The 19,184-nt window shown below is 41.1% G+C and overlaps 1 protein-coding gene across 1 annotated transcript; it reads right to left on the bottom strand.

Annotated features, from left to right (window-relative positions):
• Positions 1-117: 117 nt before the first annotated feature.
• Positions 118-18,867, bottom strand: mapk4 (mitogen-activated protein kinase 4). The gene is made up of 7 exons (XM_036578369.1): positions 18,471-18,867; positions 16,816-16,892; positions 15,585-16,165; positions 10,813-10,957; positions 8,080-8,241; positions 6,879-7,080; positions 118-1,465 (listed from the first exon to the last, which is right to left on the bottom strand). Exons 3-7 carry the CDS (start codon positions 16,125-16,127, stop codon positions 514-516), a joined length of 2,004 nt encoding a protein of 667 aa, XP_036434262.1. The 5' UTR covers positions 16,128-16,165; positions 16,816-16,892; positions 18,471-18,867; the 3' UTR covers positions 118-513.
• Between the last annotated feature and the right edge of the window lie 317 nt (positions 18,868-19,184).

Raw genomic sequence — 19,184 nt, forward strand, 5'->3', positions numbered from 1 at the left:
ATTCATGGGTGCCACACTTTCATGAGTATTTGATTTACTGTAATTAGATGATTGTCAGCCTAATGGGAAAAGTGCTGGCTAAAATGAGAGGGCAATAGAAAAAGCACAAGTCATGTATTATAAAGAATAAGTTTATTGAGTGAAAACATTGGAAATAGCCATCCAACAGACAAACCTCCTCTGGGTACTATTGCAAAGGTGAAGAATAGAGCTGTATAAAAAGTAACTCCTCTGCAGAGCGTATGAAGTTTGAGTTAAAAACAGTCAGAATTTCTGAATTTCAGAGATTGTTTACCAGGGTGCCTTTAAAAAGGATCTTAAAAGAACCATGAAAATACATTCAGATATGTTTCCATTATAGGTTCATAATCAGCATTCGCAAAACAATGGTTTGTGTATTATCTTGAGCAAGTCACACATTCATAAATCTATGCATACTTGCAAGAGCAGCACTAAGAAATCTCACAAACTGAAGAAACCTACTGTAGGTCCTTCGCCATGCTCCACACTCCTCTACCAGTGCTCTTTGTGGCAGCCTTGAGCCTTGACCATCTCCGACGTTGAGGTTTGAGTTCTGGACGGTTTGTGGTCCGAGAGGCCAGAAGTGCAGCTAACATTGCCTTGCTTGGAAGAATCGGCTTCATCACCTTGACTACACAGTCTTAGTGCTTGTGAGATGAACACATCCAAGTCAAAGGGTGAATGTTCTTCTCCGGTATAGGGGAGTGAAGGTGAAGGTTGAGGGTTGCTTTGAAATGTGTTGGATGGACCTGGAGTGGGAGAAGAAGGCGAGGAAGGTAGCAGAGAGGGAGGAGAAGTAAAGAAAGGAATAGGACTTCTCCGACTATGCTGGTGGAGAAGATTAGACGTGTGCAGCATTGAAGGAGGCCGTGTTTGGGCGAGGGAATGAGGGAGTAAAGTTGGGGAAAGGGGCAAAGGAGGAGAACAAGGGGAGTTGGGAGGTTCCTGAGGTGAACCTGGAGAGTGGAGGCCTGACTGTGTGCTCTCCACCCAGCGTGAGATTTCTTTGAACAAATTCGCAGGTTCCTCTGGAGGAACCTGCTCGACGCTGCCCCCTCTGGGCCCTGGGAGGGCATTGCGCTTCCAGTGAGACAAGTCCAGTATCAGCTTGGGCTCCGAATAGTGCTGCGGCTTCCCTTCTCGCCACGCTATCTTATCCAAGTAGGACGGAGAGCCCACTTTGTAGTCGCAGGAACGTCCGCAGTCCAGCTCCATGTAGTGACCGCACACTCTATCCAAAGAAGAGTGGGACTGCTCCAGGAAACGTTCGGCTGAGCTGCTGTGCGAGTATTTGCGTGGGTCCACTTGGGCTTCCTCGATGACGGAGGCTGAAGTGGCCCGGGGGTCTCGCTGTACCTCGTCTTCCTCAGCCTCTCCCAGCTCAGACACGCTCTGCATACACCCACACGGTTCCTGCTGCTGCCAGCACAGGTCTGATGAAAGACTGAGAGGGATCGAGAGAAGAAGAGGAATTTACTGACAGTCAAGGATGCAAGTCCATGACCTCACAGTGATTTGATCCCAATATCATTTCTTAATATACAATTCAATGCGTCATAAAATCGCAAGGCAATTTAACAGGATTCTATTATTTTGGTATGATTAAGAAAAAAAACACTAAATACACAAATGCAGCTGTAGTGGAGTGTAGACAACAAAAATAGGTATGATTATCTTTATGCTTAGGCCAAAATGTTAGCACCAACTTAATATTCTTAAAATCAATTGTATTTATTTCTAACATTGGATCACTACTTTCAGATGAAGGTAAAGTACACACTACTATATAAAAGACCTTAAAATGCTTAAGCACTGAGTGTTTTTGCTTGTAAAGCCTTAAAATAACACTGGAATAAATACAAATAAACATTAATGCAGTAAAAAGAATGTCTTGTTTTCCATAAAGTCATTGATATCCTGTGATACGGTTAGAAGAGCACAGATTTAGTTCTTCTTCTCATCTCTGCACCTCAGCCACTGCCTGGATTTGTTAAATTCCTCTGGCTGAAACAGGTATTGAATGGCAACTACCAATTCTGGGCTGCCTCAAGGAGAGATCTGGAAACGTTGGAAAAGTTAAGCCAACCCACATACATAAAATGCAGACAATGTATTGCATTTAGGCTAATTAGTCTATTCTATTCTACACTTAAAACTGATTCTATTTAGTTGATTAGTTTTTATTCTAACGTTGTCGTTTTTCCGAGCAAATTAATACTGATAGAGGAAATTTTTCTTTGGCTTCTTCTACTACATATACAGAATAGCCTACATAAATGAACAATAAACATATTCAGTAGTGCAATTCAACAACTAAGCAGCAAAGTCAGGGTACATAATAACAAGAACTGTAAGTCCTTATTTATATAGCACTTTTAATTTTAGTTACAAAATCTCAAAGTGTTCACTCAGAAGATAAGTTAAATATTGGGAGGACAAAATATAATGAAACAGTAAATGCTATTCCAGAGCTCTATAAAAAAAAACTTCCATTATCTGAGCTGTAAGTGATGCGAGAAGTTTGCAGTAAGCCTGCCTCAGCTAAGCGAAGTGATCTGGACAGGCTATAATGCTTCAAAGGTTTGGCAAGATATGCCAGAGCTAGGCCATTAAAAGCTTTAAGTGTCATAAACAAAATGTGGAACTTTGCAGGAGGTGAGTGTGGACTGAATAAGACCAGAGCAATATGCTCAGAAATTGCCTGGTGAGCAAACAGGCTGCATATTTAGAGAGACAACAGGGCAACCAGTAAGTAACAAGTTACAGTTCATTTAGAAGTTATGAAAGCATGAACTGATCTCTGCAGAGTTACTATGTGGCATATTGGATATGCTTTTGAAGTGAGAAAATGCCTTTGAGATGTTACTGGATTAAGACTCCAACGTCCTTGACTGTAGCTTTTGGTTGCACAGAAAAACCTTTAAGGTCAAGGATAAAATCTGTGACCTTTGTTTCTGTGGAGCACAACCGCGATACTTCTGTTATATCAGAATTTAGTAGAAGGAAGTTCCTGGTCACCCAGACTTTTATCTTTAACATTTTGCATGAGTGTGTAAATAAATCTGGCTGAACTGATATATATAACTGCATCATCATCATGAAAGTAGTGGCCAACTTCGAGTTGGAAAATGTTTGTCTGAAGGGCTGCAAAGTAAATAAAGCCTTGTGAGACACCATATTGCACTTTTCGATGTTTGGAAAATTTCCCATTATCACTAACAAATTAGTAGCACTCTGGCAGGTAAGATCTAAATCAGGCTAGAACCTGTCTTGTCATTTGGGTGAGGGGAAAAAAAAAGAAATTAAAACAAATAACCCTTAAAACCCCCTATAACTACTTAACGCTGGAGTACCTTGTGGCACAATAGACTTTTTATATATGACTTGGCAACAGCCTGACACTTGGTTTGCTTTCAAAGCCACTGAAGTCCCCATTTGGTCTTCAGCCATATTTCTTTCATCATTAAAGTCTCCATTTGGCCTTTTTTCTTTCAGAGCCACTAAAGCCTGCTCCCCCAGGGGCTACCAGCCTGATTAACCTCCACCTGCTTATACTGTGAGCTGTAAATAATGGCCCACACCTCAGATTAGACCATCTGGCTGAGGAAAGGACAACAATGACAGGTTTTTAGTTGTCATTAGATGTTCAACTGTGAGACATAATTAAGGAGATACATGCCTTTTTTATATGTGACCAGCTCTCACTATCAGTAAGCCCTGAGTTTTGTCCCTGATAACCTCCCTCTGCTGTGATACCGGCTTTCATTCTACTCCATAATAAATCATGTAGCCAGATATCGTCTTTTAATGATCGTATTTATGGCTGCAGCTGACAGAGCATGTTTAAACATCACAGATCAATAAACTGTAAATCAGTATGTTCTTATTTGAGTTAATTCTTTGCTCTATTTTCTGTTCTACAAAGTAGAAATAATGTATTATATTGGGCTCTGTCAAACATACCACATAACAAACACTGTAACTCGTTTTCAGTGGGATGCAACTGCAAGGTAGAGTGGGATTGAGTAGCAACTTTGAATATGTTGACATTCGGTGCAGATACTAAAATTAATGAGTGCATTCTAATAGTATAATATAATAGAAATATTACTAAATTGTACTGAAATCAAACACTACATGGCCCCATGTATGTGGACACCCAAATGTCAGATCCATATGTGCTTGCTGAACATCATAATTCAAAACTACAGGCATTAATATGGAGCTGGTCCCCCCTTTGCTGCAGTAACAGCTTCTATTCTTCTGGGAAGACTTTCCGCTAAATTTTAGAACATGGCTGTGGGGATTTGCTTCAGTTTAGCCACAAAATCATTAATGAGGTCAGGTACTGATGTTGGGCGATAAGGCCTAACTGGCAGTTGGTGTTCCAATTATTCCCAAAGGTGTTGATGTGGGTGAGGTCAGAGCTCTGAACAGTCCAGTCAACCTTTTTCTTACCAAACTCGTCAAATCATTTTATTATGGACCCGCATGGAATCTGTCATTCTGAATCAGCAACCTTTCTCAAACTGCTGCCACAAAGCTGGAGGCATACAATTCATTAGAATGTCGTTCACTCTTAAAAAAGAGGGTTCTTCAAGAGTCCTTTAGAAAAACAACTGTTCTATATAGAACCATGAACAGTCAAAGAACCCTCTGCATGATTAAAGGGTTCTTTGCATTCTAAAATTCTTCAGCAATTCTTCAGATTTAAGGAGAATGTACTATAGATGGTTCTATATAGAACCTTTCTGAAAAGGGTTATATATAGCACCACAAAGGGTTCTGCTATTATTACAAGCTTGACATGGTAACACTAGGAGAACCATTTTTGGTCCTATATAGAACCCTTTTCAAAAAGGTTCTATATGGAACCATATACAACACTCTCCACCAATCTGAAGAATCATTTCACAATACAAAGAACCATTTTAATCATGCAATGGATTCTTTGAGTATTAATGTCCACGTCTTTACTAAAGAACCATATTTTTAAGAGAGTAGCATTAAGATGTCCTTTCACAGGAACTAAGGAGCCCAAGCCATGAAAAACAGCTCCAGACTATTATTCCACCTCCACCAAACTTTACACTTGGCACTCGGTATTTGGGAAGGTAGCGTTGTTCTGCATCCACCACTGCCAGATAGAGAAGTGTGATTAATCACTACAGAGAACGTGTTTCTAAAGCTCTGTTCAGGCCAGTCAACTTTTTTCCAGAAAACTTGTGCCGATGCCTCCAGAGGCCGTTTGGACCAGTTTGTGTGCTGCAACCAAGGACAGGTGAGTCTGTGTGGCTTACCACTTCACAGCTGGTTCTTTAGTTAGTGTTCCTACACATTTCCACAAACAGTAACAATAACAACAATCTCAGTTGACCAGAACAGCTCTAGCAGGGCAGAAATTTGAAGAACTTGTTGGACAAACGTTTGACAGGTGGCATCCTACGGCAGACACTGAACTCTTCAGCACAACGAAATCTACTGCCAGTGTTTGTCTACGCAGATTGCATGGCTTGATTTCAAGCACCTGTTAGCAGTGAGTGTGGCTGAAACATTCAGAACCACTAATCTGAAGGGGTGTCCATTTTGGTCCATGTAGTGCAGCGTAACCCAAAATGAACCACTCAGTATTCACATAGCAACTTCAGAGAAGCAACCATGTTTAACTTAAAATCCTTTAAAGAATTGTGAAGTTTGCTTTTCAGAATTTCTGTTGGCCCTTTCCTCATGAAGGAAGCTAGTGTTTGGTATCACATAGAGTTAGGAGATTTTCTTAAGACTGTACTAATGGCCCTTATTCATCAAAGTTGTTTGAAAAGAGAGCACAGATTTTACTGTTATTTAAAGACAAAGTGGTACAAATGACTGTGATTAAATAAACTTTTTATGCTGTGGAAACAAGCTGAGATTTTGGCGCAAATGATGGATCAGCTTGAAAGTGCGTGAAATCAAGCGCCAGCCTACCAGTACCTCATTCACATCTCATCTTCATAAAGCACGCCCTAATTCATGCAGATGTTTTGGTAGGGAGCCAATGAAGCAACAGCATTCAGTGGCTTGTGAGCCAACTGAGAAAGTACAGAGGTCAATCAGTGAGTGCATGGCTCCCCGCTACTGACCAAACTTTACAGTGTTAAAATTACGATGACCAGAATGAATAAAATATGAAATAAACAAAATATTTTTTTTTAACACGGTAGAATGGCATGATTGTGTAGTGTGATTATTTTTCTAAAATAACATATGTAAATGCTGTATTATTGCGAAGTATGAGATGCTTCTGCAGTAGCTGTGTTTTGTGTTTTTCTTTATTGGGCAGTGTCAGTTGTATAAAACAAAAACACAGTGTAATGTGTCTTTAAATGACACAAGGAACAGTTGCAGCATTTGTTCCAATGTGCATGTAAAAATAAGAATATCCACTTTTGTGTTATTCTATTGTAATTGTCACATTATTATATTATTATATTATATTTTAGTTAGTTAATCACAAATCAAGCACTGCTTTCAGGTGGTTAAACTGTAAATTTACACACTCCTACCAGACGTGTGTTGATTATACAGATATGCTAAAGATGAAAGTGGTGAATAACAAAACCCTTGGTGAAATTTGTTTTTGCTCATTTTACAATGAGATTTGACTGTATGCAGCTTTGATGAATAAGGGCCAATATGTCCAAATGATACAAAGCCTGTTGTCAGTAAAGTCCTACTGTATGTTGCTAGACTGCAATATAACAAGCCTTCGCTTACTACACCACAGGTGCTGAAAACTTTAAGGAGGAGAGAGCAAAGAACACAGTCTATATCTGCCCTGCTGAGGGCATCAAAGCAGGATAAGGAAGTGGATACGTTACCTGTCCCAGCGGCCGCTGAGCGGGTAGCTGTTTTCGCTGACCAGGCTGTCCTCCAGCTCGTCCTCTATGCGGAAGGGCTGCAGGGACACAGGCTCGTCTTGGGGACAGGAATAGTGCCTGAGGAATGGGTGAGACAGAGCGGCCTCTGCTGTCAACCGGTCCATCGGGTTAAAGGTCAGGATCCGCTCCAAGAAGTCTACAGCTGAGAAAAGCCATAAAAAGTTGTGTTGATGTTGGATAAATGACAAGGAGATATACATGATCGCAGGTGTTATCAAATCAATTGCGCTGCTTAATAAATGCTGAGAAAGTCTAATGCTTTAATACTTCTGTCCAGCTCACTTATTCAGCAAAAGTAGTTGCCTCTGACCCCACCCAGCTTACAAACCCTTATTACAAACACTACAGTACATTCATAAATCAGCATTACCTTGATGTCACAAACATACACAACATAGAATCCAGTGTGAGGATCTTCTATACAGCTCATACTAAATAACTTCATAACTTCATTAGCACTTATATAGATAATTATTTATATGCTTAGTGAATCCAGGCCTTGAGAGCTCCTCAGTTAACAGTGTGTTAATGCTCTCAGGCTAATGTACTCGTCACACTGACTGCTGCATTGGACTGTGATACTCCAGAAGTGCATTCAACTGCCAATGAAAGGCTGCTTTTGCCTTGCAGCACTGCATTGCAGAGGCAATAACAATGCATTATGGGTAATGTATAGGTTAGAAGCTTTGACAGCATGTGCCTGCAATATGCAAAGTCGCATTAAACATCACACAAAACCTAATCACTCCTCATTTCATCTGAACTAGACAATAAAATGTAGCAATATGTCAAAGACTTTGGGGATTATCGTATTGTTCATTAATGCTTAATGGGCCCATATTCTACATATTTCTTATTTCATTTCCCACTTATTGTGATTGTGTGTTTTTTATACATATGTGTGCGTTTTATATGTAAAAATGCTCATATGTATATAAATGTGCTCATCGTTGCCACATGAGTGAAGTTAATGGTATGTTTTGGAACTTTTACATACTACATCAAACTTTAATTAAAAAAAAGAGAGAGGAAAAGTCATTTCTCCATGATATGGACTGGCCCACAGGGCTCAATCAAATAGAGGAACTAAAAAGATCCCCCTTTCAGCACCTCCCACCATCTTTCTCCATTTATCTCTCACCCTCGTCCTCCACCTCGGGCAGCAGCTCCCGCAGCGATCTCCTGACCCGCCAGCCACGGCTGACGTAAAAGGGCATGACCTTCAGCAGCTCCTGCCTGTCCTCTTCCCTCAGTACGGGCACCGTGTCCAGAATCAGCTGCATCTGCTCCAGCTCGTGAGCACCTGCACAGCAAAGGCATGAGGGTGAGGCTGTCACATAGATTACAGCAGCGTCTTACGCTGATATGAGGTCAAGTTTGTGTTGTGTTGGAAAACTGGAAAAAACAGAGACTCGTTTTCCAGAAAGGGCAGATATACCTGTATTTTATTTTTTATCCCCTAAAGTCCACTTAGAATGTCATAATTCATTATTACATAACCATTTTCCACCTTCTCTTTAATCCTTAGAACTGACCGACCTCTGTTCTTTGTTACCTCATTCAAAAAGCAGTCTGAGCTGACATGTCTAACAAACTTTAGACATTTAGGTTTCCCTCCACGTCTTCCACTCCAGTGACTCTGTTACACATTTTCTGCAGTAACAACACTCTTTATTACTTCAACATATAGTGGCTAAACGGCTGTAGGCTAAACTATAATGAATTTGAAACAAGTTATCACACATATATGGATTGTATGGACTGTAGAGTGAATTGTACATTTAGGAATTATTTAAATACATCTCACTTTTCAAAAGTAAAAGGAAACGCAAGTTTTCCATGATATGGTCCCTACTAAATTCCTTGTTATTTCCTTCTAAGCAATCCTCTATGCTGTAGTTGTGGAAAATACAATGGGGTCTTCACACCTGGCTCCAATGGTGGGTGCTTGCTTTCTTAGCCTTAATTCAGTTTAGAATTAGACTTTCGCCTCCGTTTCTTATCTAGAGATATAAAGCCATCACAGGAGCCTTCTTACTTATGTGATGTTTGTACTGTAGTGCAGTCCCATATGCTATCAACAACCAAAAATTGGACTATAGATTCTACATAAACTGAGTAATTACTGAGGCCTTAAAAACATTCTGGGACAAATTACACACATGGCTGAAAATCAATCATCACTGCTCCAGCTGTCAGTTTTTTTCTGTAGTGAGATTCTGACACAAGGGTATAAATTCTAAAATAATTTCAGCTTCAGTCATCTCTGGTGTGTATCAATCTAAAAAAAACATTGGAAAAACACACACACACCCCCACGTTATCAGATTACTCCTAAACGGAAATGCTATTTGACTGAATTGAGTACTTAGATCTATGCACCCCTATTAAACCTCCTGGATCCCCCAATATATAAAAATTTCTTATATTTTGTTGAATTATTTTTCATTCATAGCTCACTCACTGAAACAAGCACAGAAATTCTGCCCAAAGTGCAGATTCTAAGTGTTCAGTCAATACCATATTTGTGATCGTGAGTAGAAAAAGAGATATTTTATTATGATTTGGGTTTGATGTTTATAATTTCGTCAAAGAAAAATCATCCTTTACATTTCTGACCAGTTCTTGTCATTGTTTATATTGAAACCAATGGAAATGTTGGACTCATTAAATTCAATATAAATGTAATTCATTACTGGGTCAGTATAACCTTAAGCATATATAGGCAGGGCTGAATTTGAGGAGGATGCAAGGGGATGCTATATTCAAAGAAATAATGAAGTGAATGATAAAGTTTCAGCTTCTGGTGTACGGCTTTTAAGCAAACATTGGGCTGGAGATGTTTGCTGGATTGATTTAAGATCTGAGGCTGAAACATTTTGTGTGTATCCTCAAATACACACAGGACAACGGCAATAAAATGAATGATTATTATGAGAGTGAAAGAGGTGTTAGCTTGTCTATCTAGAAAAGTTTCCACCAGAGTGGACGACAAAGTTGTACAGCCTTTTCACACCAAGTCCAAGTTTAACATGCACAAAAAAATAACAAGTATAACAAAGAGAGGTCATTTTAAAAACATGAACATTTTTACAACAGAGCTAATGGTTGCTCCTGTAGTTTGTTCGCTCATTTTAATGCTTAAAGCCAAAAACACATCTTCTAGTAGCTTCAAGCCCCACCTCACATACACACACAAAGAGCTGGTGTAGAGCTTCAGCTCCTGTACCTGTTTTAACAGAATGGGCTCTTAACTTTGACTGGCTAAAAGAAAAACAACTGTGTTGTGGTTCCTTCTCAATAAATCCACTTCTACCCACATTCTCAGTTTTTAGTAAAAAAAAAGTGGACTTGGCTTGAATGTAGGTGTTAAATCCACTAAAAATTAGTAAATGGTCCAGCCCTATTCATTAAACAACTATGTAAAAGTTACCACTTTGAAGATGGTTTTGTTGTTTGTTTGTATGCATATATTACATTATTAATTACATAGTTGTAATTAATAATGTAATATATACAAACAACCATATACATAAAAATATATATCACAACAAAACCATCTTCAAAATGGTAAATTTTCAGGAAAAGGAAAAAATCCCATTACTTTGAATGGAAATCAGTACAACAAGACTTTTTGTTGCATTTCTATTGCTACCTTTGCCGTAAATTTTAAAAGGGATAATTCTGAGAACTGAAAAATGGAGGTACAAGGTTTTGTTCCCACAGCGACAATATGTTTTGTGAATCAAGTTTATAGCAAAGCAATGATAATACCATCAGTTCTCTATGGGTTTACAAAATTATGTAAAAAAAACTCTGTTATATGCTTTTTCTTGATTGAAATGAACTATTTTTGACTAGTATCCAGTCTGACCTGCAAAGAGTGTGCGTCCTGTCAGCATCTCAGCCAGGATGCATCCGGCAGCCCACATGTCGATGGCCTTAGTGTAGTTGTTTGGGGACAGCAGCAGACGAGGGGAGCGATACCACTTAGTCACCATGCCCTCAGAGAGATAGCCCTGCACGATCACACACACCAAACAGACCATTACTTGATGGAAAGATTTCTGCTTCTGGCATAGTCATTTAACTTGTGACCACAAGTGAAGGTCTTCATTCAAAGGCATGTGAAATATCTGCAGTGGGAGAGCACCACAACGAGGTTAAATCGATGCTTTGTTTACAGCTGCTCTCATGGCCTTAAGGCACAATACACTTGCCAGCCAGGGCTAAAGCAACTGGGCTACAGCCCTCTCCTTCCAGCCTGTCCTTTCCAGCAGAATAAACGACCCAGCGTGTTTTCAATCTTTAATGAGAAACAGCCGATGTAGCCGCATGGCCTCCAACACCCCCCACCAAACTCATTTTCTCCTTCTTTCCTGTTTCCTCCTTCTCTCCTTCTCATTCTCTCCTCCCAGCTTTCTCCCGAGGCCCAGGTGATGAATTATTTGTTGGCTGAGACCAGGTGGCCTCACTCAGAGGGACGGCTTTGTGGGCAACAGGGACACAAACAGAAATGCCATTCACACATCCTGGACATGGTGAGTGCCTCTGCACACCGTCTAAGCAGAGTCATTAAAGCCTTTAGGCTGATTCACAAACCTGTGGAATCTGCAAATACTGCAAGATGAAAACCATCGCACAATGGTTCATAATGAATGTAGGAACCCTAACACTAGAGCCTGATCAAGGAGGTTTATTTGATACCCAGTTCGTGTGGAGCGACATCAGGTCTAACCACAGGTTTAATCAGCATCTTCAGAAGTCACATAAAGCGACAGTTTGGGAATAAATCTATAGGTTTCAGTATTACTGCTACATTTTGGGGAATTCGGTGTGAATTTGAAACATCACTTTAAATAACTGGTCACCCATATTTAACTACCTGTTTACTGGCTATTTCAAGGGTGTCCAAAGTCCGGCAGCAGGGCCAAACATGGCCCACAGAAAAATTTTACTTGGCCCGTGACTTCTGTTTTACAGTGTTTTATAAGTGGCCTACTAACCAATACATTGTAGTTTTTCTTTTGACCTGATGGTGGCAGTAATATCATAAAATTACAGTGTAATGCATCGCACTGTGGTAACGAAGTTAGCTAAAGTTTCAAAGCCTTTCTCCTCTGACTAGACCTGCAGATTAATTTACTGAATCACAATTAGTCAAGACAGCTATAAAGCACAAACTTAACACTGAAAACTGATGATTTTGGCGAGATGGAAATTTAAATACTTTTTTATTGAGAGCCACAGCAAATGTATGTGCCTCATATGGCAAAAGACTGTAATGAATTTAATATCAACAGACATGAAACAAAGCATGGACGTTACAATAAACATTCAGGGGAGGGCAGAGAATCTTAAGAAATTCTAAAATCATATTAAATTCTAAAATTAAATCAATCATTTTTTTCATTTTTTAAGTTTTACCAATCCTGATTGCTGTGAATAAGCAATTCAACAATAAAGGAAGCCTCATGCATCTTTTATACAGTGACTGGAAACACAATAGTGCACAGAAAGATTTTACGTGCTGATACGTTTCACTATGACCAGCGTGAACATGCACTGGTCGGAACTGGTAATGGTGGCCTATTCATACGTGCTAAATCGCCAAATTCTCAGAATGGATCGCCACCAAGACGCTTAGATCGATCCGTTGCTCTACATGGTCGTATTTGTCATGTTTTGAAAATGTAATGTTTTGAATCACTCAGGAATAACATTTCAGCCCACAGGTATTTTGACATGGTCCAATCTGGCCTTCTTTAAGTTATGTTTCTGTTGTTATATGAACTTTACTTCATATATATATACATATATTTATAACAACTCAACAGTATTTAGTGTGTCCACCCTTCACCTGACTCACTGCTTCCACTCTTTTCGGGAGACTTGCTCGTCAGTTTTTCACAGAAATCTCAGGGATATTTTTCCACACCTCCAAAGTTCAGTCTTAGAAGCTAGTTGTATTTTCAAATTCTCACGATCTAAGCAATCTAAATCACTTTAAATGAAGTTGAGGTCCATTGTTGTGAGAACATTTGCAGCTTCTTTGTCTGGTTTGTAAATGTTCTCAATATTTTGTCTATTTTCTTTTCTCAGTAAAAGCTTCTTGACAGCTATACATCCTTTTAGCCACATAGGGTCCAATCAATCCTGTAACAAATCTAGCCTGAAATTCTACTCACTCACATTGTGTTAGCTCTGTATTTTTTTCTGTGGGAGGGTAGAGTGTTTCAGCAGTTTGAGTATGATAGCCTACTTTTAGATGCTCGTCTGAAGTGAGGTGCTTCGATTAAAAATAGCTCTTTGTAAAGCTTAGCAAGTTTTCAAAGAAAAAATATATGATCAGTATCAGACGATACTCAAGTTTCCAATATCGGCATCAGTATCAGAAAAGAAAAAGTGCCATCTCTCATACTTACTGACTCAGTTTCTATATTAATTCATATATTACTTATTCCCCCAGCTAGAGACAGCATTGTTGTGTTTCCTCTCAGTAAGCCTCCTGCCCGCATAGCTAGCGTGTGCGTATCCAGGTGCTGCTATGAGCCTACAGTAAAGCTATCTGTCTCCCCCTCCTACAGTCAGGGACTAAATGTTCCCAACCATGCCATGAGCAGAGCTCCCTTTTACGGTAATGGGGAGCCAGGGTGTGGGACATTGACTAAGTCAGAAAAGACACACTGAACTGAACTGAACTGAAATTGGACCCTTTCCAGCTTGCTGATTCAGACTCATTCACGAAAGGACACGACAGCTCGAGGGCACGGAAGATGAGCCCCGAGCAGCCAACAGGCAGGCTGAAGCTGGAGAGCAGCATGGGAGAACAGCAGGGGTGCAGAAACGTCACCCTACTGCAAAGTCATCTAGTTTATAACTCACCAAACGCCTTTATTGTTTGCTTAAGCCGTCTAGAACACAGCACTGCCCTTTGTTGTCCTGGTTTCACATCTGACTGTCTTGTCCGTCCCAAGCAGAGTCTACCCCCTTCGCCCGTTCCCTGATAACTCACTCCATCTTGGCCCGTCTCACACAAAGCCCCCCATTCATTTTGGCCTTACAGGCTCCGCTAATGTTACACAGTGTGTTCCCTGCAATAATAAAGCAGGACAATAGAGGAGCAAAAAGCCACATTAATCTTTCACAAGCCCTGATCCCAAAACAGTCAAGGTTATAATTCACTCTGATTATGGCGAAACCCTGTAGGACTGACTGCGTGCGAGAGGGCATGTGAGGAGGCTTCTGAAAGTTAATGACTACATGCAAAGCACACAGGCCAGTGTTTCCCAACCCTGCACATTTCAGTGTTTTCCCTGCTTGTGTTTTCTCAGCTCAGGAAGGGTTGTAAAAGAGGAACTTGACACATTTTTTACATTTTCTGCATAGATACATTGTTAAGATGTAAACAAAGTCATTCAGAGTGGTCTGATGTGGAATACGCAGTTCTAGAGAGACGATTCAGAATCAGCGATTACAGGAACCAGACATCGAAATCATGTAGCCTCTTTCTGCAGGCCCCCTAGTGGCCAATCCACTAACAGAATGAAAATCAACCTTTTTAATTTAACTTTTTTAATTTTTTAATGAATATAATCAAATGAAATGCTTACCTCATAACTCTGCTTTCAGCTTAACTGTGGACTTAAATGCTTTAATTCTGTGTTGAGCTGTTAGCGAGCAATGAGGGGTGAACTGGGAGAGGCTAGAATTCCCTGCTATGAAAACAGTTTACGCTTCTCCATAAACAGACCTTTATAAAAGTTGACTTGCTTGGTTTGTTGACAAAAATCCTTCTTCCACTTTTTCCTTAGGAATTTTTTTAAGAAAACATGAAGAGTTTAACCAAGGAACTTGACGTTAATGCCCTAAAAACTACCTCAAAGAAAATTCTAACATGAAATATCTACAATTGCGTTGACTGCTGCCAGAGGCTTTGTTTTTTACGATAGGTACAAAAACCATTCAGTCAAAATTTAATTTTTAAACCATTTATGATGGAGAGGTACACCATGGTACTGTAAGGTAAAACAGTACCCAAAGAAAACTTATTTTTGTGATTTATCACTATTTTACCTTTATCAATAAAAACTTAGAAGACATGCAGGTTCACTGGTCATTTTGGATGGCTTTAGAAGGTTATATTTGTGTGGTAGACATCACAAACCCCTGTTCCTGTCACCAACACTGTAAAGAAATCTGAGTGGTATTCTTGACAATGCAACATATCTGAAAGACTATTTACATTTCAACCATTGAACTATCAGTGGAATTCCCCTTTGGAGCCCACCAAAATACGCACTGCAGTAGGGTTGCATAATATATACAGAACACTATACTGCAATTATAAGTTAATATCCATAAACATAAAGGATCCTAAATTACGTTTTGGCTCAGATGTAAGGTTCTAGAAAAACCTGAATTAATACAGAAACCTTCACATTATGTGGGAATTCTTTAAACTTTAAAAAAGTTCTTCACATTTGCTTCTTTAAAGAATAATTCATTGAAACTACTTTAGGCAACCAAAAGTGGTTCTTCAACAGTATTGCTCCAAAGAACCCTTTTGGGCACCTCCGTTTTTAAGAGTGAAGGCATGTATGTTTGCAGTATGGTTTAAACCTTGAAGTACTTCTTGGACTTTACCTTGTGAGAGTAATGAGGGTCTACAATGCGTGCCAGCCCAAAGTCTCCAATCTTCAGAAACAGCTGTTCGGTGTTGATGAAGATGTTGGCTGGCTTCAGGTCGCGGTGCAGCACGTTTGCCGAGTGGATGAACTTGAGGCCTCGCAAGAGCTGGTAGAAGAGCAGGGTGGCGTGCTCCACCGGCAACGGCCCCCGCTCCAGTATGCGACCCAGGTCTGTTTCCATCAGCTCCTGCACTATGTATATAGCCGTGAGTTGGGTGAGGTCACGGGGCAGCGGCCGGCCATACGGCCCCAGCACCTCGTACACCCTCACCACATTCTCATGCTGGAGCCTCCGTGTGATCTTCACCTCACGCAGAGCGTGCTTTAGGCTGACAGCATCCCGCAGCACCAACTTCTTCACAGCCACCCTCTGCCCGCTGCGTCGGTCCAGTGCCGACAGGACCAGGCCGGAAACGCCCGTGCCCAGGGGGCGCAGGTCCTGGAATTGGCCGCCCAGGTCGAAGCCGTACCTGAATGGGGAAGAGTTCTGCCGGGCCATCGTTCATAGAGGAGCCACCAGGCACTGCCTGAGAGAGGCTGTGGAGTGTGGAAAACACAGTTCATATTATAATGTAATTATTGAAATCACATGACTATGTGCCAAAATGCTGCCTTTTGATATGGTGAAATATTTTAAAAAACAACCAAACCATTACCCATGAAATTACTCTAAAACACCATGTGCAGAGATGCTTGAAGTAGTTATAAGGAGATTACAGCGGGAAGCTGAAATGCATGGTGATGACAGTCATCTTAAACGTGCCTGGTGGATTGAATTTCCTCTCAGAGAGAAGCCTCCTAAATTACAGAGTGCTCTGTGCACGCGGCCCATCAAAGTGAAGAGGGCACAGCGCTGGGTGGAATACAACAGTGCCCTGGTGTAGGGCAAGTGTTTCCATAGCAACATCCCGCAGCCAGTCAGAGCCCGCTACACATGTACAGTAGACGGAGGCTCACGGGCTCCTGAACTGCAATCTCTATTCCGAAAGCCTCTCCACCTCTCCCTCAAATTGAATTACGCTCTTTGAGGAGCTCTAGGATGCTGTCGGAGATGCTCTGTCACTCTGTTTGCCCCGTATGAGCCTCACTCTAGATGGGATGTTTACTTAATGCCAGGCTGCTGGCGCTGAACTGATCAGGAAGAAATCCTGATGTAATTAGTGTGTAATCCAAGAGCCTGTACTTGCCGTGTTCGGGTCTGCGCTGGCCTTTCACCTCCATGCTCCGCATGCAGCTATCTGTTAGTCTTTCCATGCATTCCTTCCTGAGATAGACAGAGAAAGAGAGGTGATTAGGGACTAAATTGGACTCCAGTACACAAAGCAAATATATTAAAGACAAAATAATGAAATAATTTCATCTAACAATCTTATAATACTCTGCATGTGAAATCATTATTGTTGTTACCCATCTCTTAGAGCAACTGAAAAAGTGCATGCATTACACTCTCAGTTAAAAAGGTTCTGTGTAATACCAAAAAGGTTCTCTAATCTGTTTCCTTTTGGTTTTGCAAAGAACCAGATACAACAGGTTTTTCCTCATACACTCTTAAAAAGGATGTAAAGTAAAGGAAATGATTTTTTAGTAAAGGGAATGGTTGTATTTCAAACTATGAGTTCTAAACAGGACTGTTACAGGCTTCAATGGATCTTTGTCTTGATGGAGAACGCATACAGAACCTTTCTGAAAATGGTTCTAAATAGCACCAAAAAATGGCTCTTCTATTGTTACAAGCTTGAAATAGTAACAATAACAGAACGCTTTTTGGTGCTATATAGGACCATATACAACACAATCTGAAGAACCATTTCACCATGCAAACACCCATTTGAGCATGATAAAGAAATCATGGTTCTATATAGAACCATTCCCTTTACTAAAGAACTCTTTAAGAACCCTCTTTTTTAAGAGTTTAGTTTAACCAAGCAAACCATCCATTCAGCTGGTTCTCTGTGTGTTCACAGTTCTATACATAACCCCTGCCTTTACTAAAGAACCCTTGAAAAACCATTTTTAATAGTTCTGAGTGAACACTGAGCAAACGAGCCAACACATGATCACTTTGCATCACTTTTAAGAAAGACTGCCTGTTAATGGTCTGGTGCTCTCTGGCCAAAGCAGCTCACCTTCAGTGACAAGACAGCAATGTAATTGAATGTTAAGCCTTCAGCCAAAATGCTGTTATATAAGCAGATGTTCTCTATTGAAAGGCATTAGCCTGCGTGCACTTCAGATTTCCACATTTGCTAGATTTTATTTAATTATGAAGCACTGAGTGAGAACTGGCTCTGCAAAGCCCCAACACAGCCCTGCATTCCCCTCAGCCCAACTTTATAAATAATGCATACAGCTATGGCGTTGACTAGCCAAGCTGGTGCAGTTCAGCGGTGAACCTCCACTGCAGCACAACAGATCTTCTGATAACAGCTGATCTTTATAATGAGGAATCGAAAAGACAGGATTATTTTTACCCACACGACCAATTTTAACCGTTCCTGTGATAAAAGACGGACGAAAGAATGTTAAAAATCAACTTGTCCTGCGTTGGAGATAATGAGGGGAAATCAATGTAACTCGTGCAACACTAGCAGCCCTTCTCCTCCTCCTTCTCCTTTGTGTGCGGCAGCCTCGCACAGCCTGTATCCCAGCTGAGCGAAGCCGTCGCAGAGCCGTGAGCGGAATGAAGATTAAGATCAGTTTCACGCTCTGAAGTGACAACGAAGTGAAGAGAGAAGCTTAGAGAGATTAGACTGTGCCGCCCTGCTGCTCCGCACAGCCTCCACAGCGGTATCTTTCCGTCGTTCACTGAGGAAAGTACAAAGGGAGCGATGCTCCGTCTTACCCCAGTTCGAGCTGCTCCTCCTCGGCTCTCTCAGGCTTTCGTGGGAAACGAAGTGTCCGTTTAAGCTTCACACTCCCGTCCTCTCTCATCTGTTACCTCAGTCCCGGTGGAGCTCCGTATCAGCGCCGCTTCATCAATATCATCAGCGAGGCAGATCTGCTAGGTTGTGATTAGACCGCCAGCGAGCAGCAGGCTCGGGAAAAAAACGGCGCTCTGATGTTGGCGCCCTCTTTTCCAAAACATTCCTTTCTGTGGACTCTTCTTTCAGAGTTTTTCTCTCTTTTTCTCCACCTTTTCTTTCTTTTTTAGAACTCGTCGCTGAGCCCCTGGCGTGACGTCACGCCGTCGCCCTCAGTCTACCCCGTTATCTCCACACCTGCCTGTTTTTTTTTGCCCCAGTAAGAAACAAAAGCCCTCGGCTCTCCTGAGAGCAGCGCAGCTCCACACCGGACCGAGCAGTAGCCAATCACAGCCGCGGAATGGCGGAACGGCACCGAAGCGCGCCGCTGATTGGCTGCTGGTTTTCCCTCTAATTTGCATACGAAGCCTCTGCTTCTGACAGTGAAGAGCACTTCAGGCTTCAAATGCAGACTTGATTGAGAATGAACGGTTGTGCCTGCTTGAACTGAGACAATGAGCCACATTAACCTGTGCTGACTTCTGATAACCAGTGAAAGTGTAGATTATGCAATTTACTGGCCACACTGAAGGCCG

This window comes from Colossoma macropomum, unplaced genomic scaffold, assembly GCF_904425465.1.
Source record: "Colossoma macropomum unplaced genomic scaffold, Colossoma_macropomum, whole genome shotgun sequence".
NCBI classification, from domain to species: Eukaryota; Metazoa; Chordata; class Actinopteri; order Characiformes; family Serrasalmidae; genus Colossoma; species Colossoma macropomum.

Bases quoted from the DNA above. Each gene is read 5' to 3' on its own strand.
- mapk4 (XM_036578369.1), bottom strand. From the start codon at position 16,127: ATGGCCCGGCAGAACTCTTCCCCATTCAGGTACGGCTTCGACCTGGGC. The intron at 10,958-15,584 runs GTAAAGTCCAAG...GTGATCGTGCAG, and splicing joins ACCCTCATTACTCTCACAAG to GGCTATCTCTCTGAGGGCAT. The intron at 8,242-10,812 runs GTCAGACTGGAT...TTTGCTGTGCAG, and splicing joins AGGACGCACACTCTTTGCAG to GTGCTCACGAGCTGGAGCAG.